At 36.3% G+C, this 10,728-nt stretch overlaps 1 protein-coding gene across 5 annotated transcripts in view; it reads right to left on the bottom strand.

Annotated features, from left to right (window-relative positions):
• The window catches only part of LOC132177513 (DEAD/DEAH box RNA helicase family protein), a 61,863-nt gene extending 52,908 nt beyond the window's left edge, over nt 1-8,955 (bottom strand). Inside the window, exons 1-6 of one of the 5 annotated variants that reach the window (XM_059589871.2) lie at nt 8,851-8,955; nt 7,436-7,529; nt 6,742-6,824; nt 6,485-6,605; nt 1,251-1,805; nt 1,047-1,159 (exon numbers count right to left, since the gene is read on the bottom strand). In XM_059589871.2, the coding sequence (XP_059445854.2) occupies nt 1,047-1,159; nt 1,251-1,805; nt 6,485-6,605; nt 6,742-6,824; nt 7,436-7,474 (911 nt within the window). In that variant the 5' untranslated portion in view covers nt 7,475-7,529; nt 8,851-8,955. Of the gene's footprint in view, nt 1-1,046; nt 1,160-1,250; nt 1,806-6,484; nt 6,606-6,741; nt 6,825-7,435; nt 7,530-8,745 lie in introns of those variants that run through there. The other 4 variants (XM_059589868.2, XM_059589870.2, XM_059589869.2 and 1 more) reach the window with 4 other exon arrangements.
• Nucleotides 8,956-10,728: the final 1,773 nt, after the last annotated feature.

Below are 10,728 nucleotides of genomic sequence, written 5' to 3'. Positions count from 1 at the left end.
CTTGTGACGTGGAGGAGTAAGAAACAGAATGTGGTGGCTCGGTCTAGTGCGGAGGCAGAATTCCGAGCAATGGCTCAGGGTGTATGTGAACTACTTTGGTTGAAGATTATCTTAGAAGACATGAAGATTAAGTGGGATGGTTCGATGAGACTCTATTGTGATAATAAGTCCGCAATCAGCATAGCACATAATCCGGTACAGCATGATCGAACAAAGCACATTGAAATTGATAGACACTTCATCAAAGAAAAGTTGGAGAGCAGATTGATTTGTACACCTTATGTGTCTACACATGGCCAACTTGCTGATGTACTTACCAAAGATTTAAGTAGTTCAGTGTTTCAGAGTATTGTATCCAAGCTGGGAATGGAAAATACCTATTCGCCAACTTGGAGCGGGTGTGTGGGAAAACGTGTTTAATGACTTGTATTCTATACGTGTATAGTTAGCTATTTTAGGAAATTTCGTAACAGCCTGTATTCCTAGAATTAGGCTGATTTGGTTAGTGTCCTATTCTGTTAGAATATCCCATATATCATGGGATCTGAAATAACCTAGTTAGTTTTCCTTTTCTGCTGCTAGGGTAGATGTATATAGCTAACGTTTTGTGTATTATTCAAATTAATGAAGAAAATTCTTCCACGAAGTGTTTCTCAGTTTGTGTCATGTAATAATCACATTCTAGCTATAGGTACTGCCAATCACATTCTACAAAAATTAATCAAAATTTAAAAGGTGTAACAAAAAAATGTGCATCGCATGAGTTACATGCAAGTATCATGGCATTTCCTTGATTAGGAGTGTATACGAGTATACAATTTAGCTCACATGGAGTAGATCAATGCGATTTGCCAACACCATACACCACCTAAGTTTCAAGGTAGGCCACTGAAGCGCCTATGACAACATTGAATAAAATATCTCAAAGACCAAGTTGAAACAGGTCTAAGCAGTTGAACATCTTGCAAGAAATACAATTACTTCCCCAAAGAGAAAGTATGAACAAGAAATACAATTCAATTATTTGGAAAAAAACGAATAGCTACCTTGAAGATAAGATTGTCCCAATGCAAATCAGGTATTGTCCATCATCAATTGCAGTCTGCGCATTCTGCAAATCAGCATAAGTTCGAGGAAAATGATGTAGCAATTTCCGCAACTACATGGAAACAAAAAGAACAATGTTAACACATGCCTTCTTGTTAAATATAAAAACCTAAAAGGACTTTGCTTTTTAGATAAGCTCCCACCGTGTGGAAACCACAATTTTCCAGCTGACGACAGTGCCTCTTACTTAGTCCAGATATGCAATTGATAGATCTGTCAAGAAATAACTCAATGGGGGCTGCATTTAATGGTGATTCAGGCTCCACTTTGATAGACGATTCCTCTACAGTGACTGACGAATTTGATTTTTCTGTAGTTTCTAAAGCAACAGGCTGAGAAGATAAAGTCTCATAAGAATCTTCTTTTACTGAGGAAGGTGTTACACCCGGAAGCGCGGGAGACAGAGAAGGCCAAGTTTCACTAGGACTCTCTTGAACCAACTTGGCACCAATGGAATCGGGATGAAATCCTTCACAATTTTGGGTAGCTAAAACCCTACTCAATTCAGTGCAACATGCTGTCTCATCATACAATTCAACCTGGGGAGAACTACCAAGAATGATTGATGGAAATCTTTTACATGCGAAGGAATCATCAAATTCAGCCTTTGCACCTTTAAGATTCATACAAGATCGCTTTTTAGGTCTCTCGTTATCACCTAAATTATGAAGACCATCATAATCCATTAGAACCGATACCTACATTAAAACAAATTGCAGCATATAAAGAGTTGAGTTGAGAAACAATTATAGAATTCTGAAAGCTACAGGTACACTGGGTGAAACAAACAGTCATCAAATTCTTTACTAAGCCCATTCAGAATTGCTTCACTAAAAAAAATAATTCAATCAAATGAAAACATATAAATTTAACAGTTCCAAACTCAAAAACAAGATTCATCATAATTCCCTATAGATAGTAGCTATTCTGTTTCCCCATAGAGACTCAATGTCTTAGCTATAGCCTAATGGTGCTTCTTCCCCTCGATGAAGAAGTTGTAACAGACTTACTTATGGATTATAACTTGGACAAGGAAAATAGTTCTAAGGAAATGGACTTGGCTTACTTCGAGGGAGTCGGGCCTCCAACAAACAATTGAAATTCAAAATTCAAACTGGCATAATTTCAGCCAGATGGTATGTTTAAATACACGGACTTATCCTCACCAAACTCCTAAAATACTGGACTCTTTACTAACAACCCAAGATACACTAGGCCTAATCATAACAGAAACTATTCTGGACTCACTAAAAAAATCCGAAAGACTTGAGCTTCATTTCCACATGACAGTCCAATCTGAGATTCTTATAGAAACAAGCCACGTGTACAGTTATTTTGAAACTACTTTGGACACTTGTCACCCATGCAGGAGAAACAAATCCTCCACACGCTCCTTCATGATCATCCTCCATAACAAGTGGCAAGCATGCGTGCTTCACGCTTGTCTACCAATGACACTTCCCTAACCAGACCTATTACTCTTGCTCCACCGTGTGCCAGTCAGCTGGAATCTGCTAGCTCCCAAGTGTCACACATGCTTGCTATCAAGACAGCTCAAGCTCAAATCTCAGCCCTCTGTTTCTGGTGCCTTAGTCTCAACCCTTAGTTTTCTGACCCCTTTCACACATATGCCTCAAGACTCAAAACCCTTAGAGACTCTCCAGACTTCACAGACCCTTCAGATTCCTCAGATCCATAACCCGAAGCTCTGTAACAGAAGTCTTATATTCCATTCCTTGTGGGTGTGGGATTTCTTTAACAGTCTTACCATGCACAATTAGTTTTAAGACATGGTCAATGATTTGGACGTCTCTCGCAAGAACATTGTCACAAAGAGTACGAGGGACTCAGGAGTTCACAGTGAACAATTTGCTAGACATTCTTCATAGATTCTTTTTAAAATATCAAAACTATTTTCCATGCACCTAAAAGGGGACCATCATGAGCTAAACCAGAAAATCAAAATAAATATTGGAATTAAGAAACTAAGGACATAGGAAAAGAGCATGTCATAACTGTTAGACATATATCCCATTGACAAACGCCAGAGTGAAACATCACCAGAAATAGTGGGTGGAATAAATTTGCCAAAAACCCTAGCCAACAGCCAGGTCAGGTGGATATGCTCAAGGTGAAATAAATGACAGCTTAAATATCAAACCAATAACCTGGAAAAACTCAAAGGGAGAATTCAGGAAAAGCCATTTGTATAACCAAAATCAACAAAAGAAATGCTAGATGGCTACAACGTACATTAGGAGGTGCAATTACAGGAATGAGAAATCAAAATATGTGAGACATAACAAAGATATCATGTGAAACCAATTTTTCATACCCTGGCAAATAGCCGGATAAATACAGTCAAGAATCAAGTAAAACCAGCTTTCCAGGAAAAAAAAAATGTTTTTTTCACCAACATATTTTAAAAAGTAGTAGTTTCAAAAATATTCAGATGAAGTCGTGCTTTAAGAACACGTCACCCGAAATGGTGCTTTCCAAACACGATTTCAGCTGAAGTTGTGTTTCGAAAAAACGACTTCAGTTGTGCTACCCAAATCCAAAGTAAAATCATGTTTTCCAAACATGATTTCAGAACCCCCAGACATTCCAAAATAGTTTTGTAAGCCCCCAGGTAAAACTGAAACGATGAGTGAATCATGAAACAAATGAACTGGAAAAGCTCATTGAGGCATATCAGCAAAAGCAATTCAAACAGACAATTAACATAACATTAGATGAACTGATGTGCCTATGGAGATGCAATCACATGAAATGAGAACTAAATTATATATGTGAGGTATAATATTGATGTTACGGCAGAGACAATATCCTAATAACCAAGTTTATTTAATCAAATATTCAGTGAAATGTCAAATATGAACAATATCACATCTTATTTGCAGTCGTGCCAATGGACAAAATATCTGCATTTACAATGATTTTGAAAATTTACATGATCTGCATTAGGAGTTGCATATATGTTGAGATAAGATACTGAAAATTGACATGAGATATATGGATATCACCTGAGAGATAAGATCCAGGTAACTTAGTCTTAATCAAATTTTATTTGGCATATCGACAATACATCACAGCTTGCTAATAATATCTCAACACATTTCACTACCCAGGTTCATACAAATATTTCTAACTAGTAATTCAAAGGCATGTAAACACTCTGTTTGAATCAAATCCAATATAAACATTCGAAGCATAGGTGAATGGACATAAATTAGACCCAAAACAAATAATTTTGGGGATCACATCAGCTGCAATGAATATTTTTTTGATAAGTAATGATGCATTAAAGAGCGCAGAGGGGCGCAACCCAAGTACACAGGAAGTATACAAAAGAGCGACTAAGGTGAGGAGAAAGAAGAAGAGAACATAAAAAGAAAATTAGAAAAATTGATCACTAGAGGTGCAAGCCAGCCTGCAGTCCAAGTAAAAAGCATGTACAAAAAAAGAAATGAACAAGGTCCTCAAGGTTTCTCAACAAATCCTCGAAGCATCTAGCGTTCCTTTCCTTCCATAAGCACCATAAAAGACACAGGAGAGCCATCTTCCACACCACAGCACTTCGGGATTTTCCACCCGACCACCAACTAGCGAACATCTCCTTGACGCTTCTAGGCATAACCTAACACATGTTGAAACGAGAGAAGATAACATCCCACAAAATGTGTACAACCCCACAGTGAAGAAAGAGATGATCCACAGACTCCCCTTCCGATTCACACATACAACATCGATTAATCACAACAATACCTCTCTTCCAAACATTATCCAAGGTAAGAGATTTCCCAAGGGCGGCCGACCAAGCAAAAAACGCCACTCTCGAAAGAACCTTGGTACGCCAAATACTTTTCCAAGAGAAATGGTTGGGCTCTTTAAGGATAAGCTTTATATAAAAGGAGCGAACCTCAAACTTCCCTTTTCTAGAAGGGATCCACCACATCCGGTCCTCCCCTTCCCCACGCAACGAGAGCGAATACAAGAGCGAGAATAGAAAGGCTAAGGCCATCTCCTCCCAATCATGAATTCTACGAGTAAAGGTAACTTTCCAATGAACCATACCATTTATACACTCACTGATATCCGCAATGGAAGCATCCTTATTGCTAGCAATATTGAATAGACCGGGAAAAGAATATTTGAGGGACATCTCACCGCACCAAATATCCTCCCAAAATTTGACTTTCAACCCCAAGCCAGGATCAAATCTAAAGTGACAGTGAAACAACCTCCAACCCCTACAAATGTGTTTCCATAACCCCACCCCATGCAAACCGCGAGGAACTTCAGAGCGCCAACCGCCCCAAAACACCCCATACTTTGCCACCAAGATTTTTCTCCACCAAGCTTCTTCCTCATTAGCAAATCTCCACAACCATTTCCCCAAAAGAGCTTGATTAAAAAGCCGCAAACTCCGAATCCCTAGACCGCCCTCAGATTTCGGAGAACAAACCTCGTGCCAACTGACCAAGTGGAACTTAGGCTCGTCGTTGAGCCCACCCGATAAAAAATCCTGTTGAATCTTCTCAATGCGATTCGTCAAAAAGGCAGGGATAGGAAAAAGAGACAAACAGTAGGTAGGAAGATTGGATAAGGTGCTCTTGATGAGGGTGAGTCTAGCCCCCTTGGACAAATACGAACGTTTCAAAGGGGCCAACCTTCTAGCAATCTTCTCCAACACGTCTTCCCATATAGCCAAAGACAACAAAAGTAAAATTTGGTTATGGATTAACACAGCGTGAATTAGTATGCTTGTTTAGACATTACTTAGAAAAATCACATCTATTTTTAAAAAACTCACTCAAGCACCACTCCAAAGACAACAAGAGTTGTTCTGTCCATTGACTCTACATACCACTCATTATCATGGAGATGCATTGTTCTATTGATAATCTCAATATTACTTCGTAATGATGCTATACTACTATCTCTGACTTAATCCAAACCTACTCTACGACTTGGCTGAATCCCACAATCAACACATAGTCACAGACAATCCTAATTAAACTGTCTTCCATCTCAATTTTTGTTCAAAAATTAGTCATCGGAAAAGACAGTACATTGCACTAAGACTAAGCAGCTGCATTTTTATGAAAGCGTATATTCAACAACAAAACATTCATATTGAAGTTATATGGCAAGTATGATCCTACAGTTTCCTATTTCAGTTATTAAAAAATGAAAAAAAACAAAAAACAAAGCAAAAAAAAAAAAAAAAAAAACAACAACAACAACAGCAGTAGCATGCTTCATATGAGCAAATAATTGAGTAAAACTTCCATTTCTCAGAAAAATGCACGTAAAATACAATTATGATGGTCAAAAAATAGAGACTTCCCAATATGCATACACAAACATCTACCTTATTGAGAATTTTTGATCGACCTGAGATTCTTGCTACTTCCTCAAACAATTTTCCCGATAATTCATGCTTTGGTCGAGAACATAATCTTGATACTTTAGAGAGGAGAGATTTATTAAACCTGCAAGAAGATGATGCCATTGCAAATAATGCCCATAATAGGCACCCGGAGACAAGGAAGGGTGTAGTAAACGACAAAATGCTTCAGGGAGTCGAAAATATAATGTCCCATGCTTATTAATAATGAAGTACATTACCTCATTTTTCTACTCAAAGCAGTCTGATATCCTCTCTCAGCTTCAAAAACAATTGCACCTCTCAATCCTTTTCCACAGAAGCACTAGCAAATTAAACTTTTGTCTTTAAGCGCATTTGAAAGTGTCAAATTTACAATTCAAAATTCAGTGAAAAGATAAATGAGATTTTAGAATTTTATAAGCCAAGTGTAATCAAGATAATGAAGTTGAGTTGGATGAGTTGCAAATGGTTGTCTCAAAAACATACAAGAAAACACATAAGTAACAAAATTGATATGGTTTGGGGTTTGAACATTTCAAAGAAACAGTGGGAAAAGAGCTGACCACCATGCATGAATAATGGAGGAGCTAAAGCCAAACACTTAGTAGTACTGAAACAACAAAAAGAATTGCACTTTCATGCATATCTCAAGAAATATGGTTGCTAACAGTCTGAGACTGTAAACAACATCAGTGTTGAGGAGACCAAATACTTGAGGAATATTGGAGATGAAGTCAAATAAGCAACAGTGATTAATGCATTTAAGTTTAATATAATTAATTTGCAAAACAAGACGTAATGTCATTTGTATCTCCTGCTCTTTCTGTAAGACTTAGTAATCACATTTTTTGGAAGAGATAGAGTGAAAAAAAGAATTAAAAAAATTACATTTAAACTATATCTGGCAAAAAGGATGAACATATAAGTTTATACCATGCCACATGATTGCACAACTGAGACTGTCAGTGCCATGTGCAGCAAGCCTACTGCATGAACAGAACATCCCTAAATAACACGAATATCAAACCTGAAAAACCCATGTTTCCAATTAATTACCAACGTGAGAAAACAAATATGACAGAAGACAAGAAAAATATAAGCCAATCGTTACATCATCAATATACGTGAATTCCAAGGTTAAGTAATGAAAATTTGGTGGCACCTTGACTAAAAAGTTAGGAAAACAGAAGGCCACAAGCTGCTCAAATATGGTTTACAAATTTAAAAATGAAGCCCCATCTCAAATCTTCCAAAGCCCACAGCTATGATGTTCTGTGATACCTCTCCCACAATATAAGAATTGGGAAGTAATGATTAAAGCAACAAAAGATGCTTCAACCCACTTGTATGTCATAATTTTATTTTTGATAAGTACATTATTCGCTAATAAAATTTACTTATCAAAAATTTTATTAGCGATTAATGTATTGAACATGTGAATGTGGCAGCTGTCTACCCACATATAGATTACAACACGTAACTTCAATTATACAAGCTGCAGTGAAATTCAAAATTACTCTTAATTGCTAATTATTAAAAGATAAAGTTCTTTTTCTTTTCTTTAAGAACCTTGAATTTAGAAAGCACTACAACTCTATGACAACCCAATTAGTCTAAAATCAATAATTTCTTCATTTGATCAGAAGATAAGTTTTCTCATTGCAATACAAGGCCATAATTAAGCACATTCATATCATAGTATTTGACTTTAGCTTCTCAATATCATATACTAACTGATGATGGACTATTCAATGAGCATTGTAGCTCTTCATATTCATACTTTTTTTTTTGGATATGTAATTGGCCCCGGAGGTGGGGGGAAGGGGGGGCACCTTTTCATATTCATACTATGCTCTGCTTAGTAAAGATTTGCGGCTCATAAATCTTCCCTAGCACATTTAATAAGCCAGAACAACCTATTAATCACTTTTTTAGAAAGATTTGTCTATCACTGAAGCTTGTTGCCGTTAAACTACAACATTTTTGGCTAAACCAACCTATATTAAACTCAATGACATGATGATCATCCCACAAATAAAATAATTCTTTTTTAGCAAAGAAATTTGAAAAGAAAAATCTTGGTCCGAGAAAAATAAGCAGAACTCAAGCGGGAACATGTTCGTATACAGATAGAAAATAAACTAATCCACCAAACCAAACGGTTAAGAAATGAATTCCATTCTTGAGCACAAGAAATGCCAGGAAAGTAAATATATTTTGAATTTCGCAACGGAGGAGTAAACCTGATCTTTCGATTGAAATCCTGGAGCTAAACTTTTCTTTTCCAAAGTTCTTTTCAGCAGAAACATAGAAAGAAAATCGAAGAAGCTCGGGTAATTGGAAGGTACCAGTATCCCGGCGGTTCTGGACTCTGGAGAAGAGCTGTGTCCGCTAGTGGAGTGAAGAGTAACAGCGTCCCAAGGGAGTTAGCAGAAGCGGACAATGAATATCAAGAGGCGGGAGACGTTGGAAAAGGCCCAGCAGGGCTTTTCCACTGAGCCCGCATCTTTTCTTTTTTCTTTTTTTTTTTCTTTTTTTTCTTTGAAAAATTACACTTTACCCTCATTTGCAATTTAACTTTCAATATTTAAAAATTTGTAATGTACTCTAACAAAGTATCAAAAATTTGCAATATAACCACTCCATTAACAATTTCCGTCCAATTCGACAGAAAATTGAGCACGTGCATTTTTTGTCTAAAATTTTCAAAATTGCCCCATGTATTTTAAGAAATTCCAAAGATGACCTCAATTAAATAAACCAAAAATAAAAAATTTGGGGTTAGCTACATCCACCCCGTTGGCCATTTCGGGTGGCCAGCGAACCACCCCCTCCCCAGAGGTGGTTGTCAACTTGTTTTTTTTTAATTAAAAAAAAAAAAAAAATTATTTTTATGTGTGTGGGTGAAAGAGGGAGAAATTTCGAAATTTTAGGTGTAGGTGGTTATTATAAACGCAAATTTTAAGCGCCAATATTTTTAAAATTGAAGACGTTTGAACATGGTATTACTATTCAAACGTCACCTTTCATACGTGAATAGTAATACGATTCAAACGTCACTATTTTATGAACAGTAAAACATCGCATTTTAGTAACGTTACGTCACTAATTGTGTGTGTGTGTGTTTTTTTTTTTTTTTTGGTAGTGTAATCAAGTTGATTAAGCATTCACGTGTTGTTAGACATGATGTTAGTAGTCCGTTGTAATTCAAACTTTTATTATTTACTTTCAAGACTGCTTTTGTTGTCATCTTTGCATTAGTGTATGTTGATGATATTATATTCACAAAATTAAGACTTAGGTTCGTTTGGTTCACGGAATGCATATTCCATTAAGAAAGGGAATAATTATTATTGAGAATAAAAGATGATAAAATGAAATCAATGGCACTCATTTTATTTTGTGATAATATTGAGGCAACAATTTCTCATCAAATCCAGTATATCATGCTCACACTAAGCATGTTGAGATAGACAACCACTTTGTTCGTATCATGTTGCAATAGGACTCCTATGGTGAAATTTTTGTCAAGCAAGCATCAGATTTATGATATTTTAACTAAACCCTTTGGTCTCCCATCGGTTTACTCAACTCAAGACCAATCTCAATGTGTGGTCCTCATCATTGAGATTGCATGGACGTATTGTGGCAACTAAAGATGAGGATAAAATCAAATCAAAAGATATTGCAGTTACGGTTAAAATAAATTCAAATGACAACAGCTAACCAAGTTGATCAAGTATACGGACACTTGTTGTTAGGCATGTTGTTAGTCTTTTGCTGTAATTCAAACTTATGTTATTTACTTACAAATTCAAATGTAAAGCTTAGATGTCCTATTAGGTGATATTTGTTTATAAATTGAAGCCAATACCGGATGAGTTAATTGTGGTTGTTTTGCCGCTGGTGAGTAACTCATATAAGGTTTGAATTAGTAATTGTTCATATATATATATATAGCATCATTTTATTATAAAATAAATGCATATCATCTTTATTCAAAACCAAGTGCTTTGTTGCATTGATTCAGGCTCTATACTTGTCTAGTTAAGCTAAGCAAATACTCATATACAAGCTAGCTTCTTGAACCGTTTAAGAGTACTTTAAGTTTAAATTTATAATTAAAAAAAATTAAATTAAATATAAGAGCCAGCTTGACTTATTATGAGCTCGAACTCAATTTTTTTGGCTCGTCCTTAAGCTCGACTCAAGCTCGCTTAAAATTT

This window comes from Corylus avellana, chromosome 4 (genome assembly GCF_965113065.1).
Source record: "Corylus avellana chromosome 4, dhCorAvel1.hap1.2, whole genome shotgun sequence".
Taxonomy (NCBI): Eukaryota; Viridiplantae; Streptophyta; class Magnoliopsida; order Fagales; family Betulaceae; genus Corylus; species Corylus avellana.
Note: the sequence above shows the minus strand (reverse complement) of the source record. Positions and strands in the feature narration are given on the sequence as shown.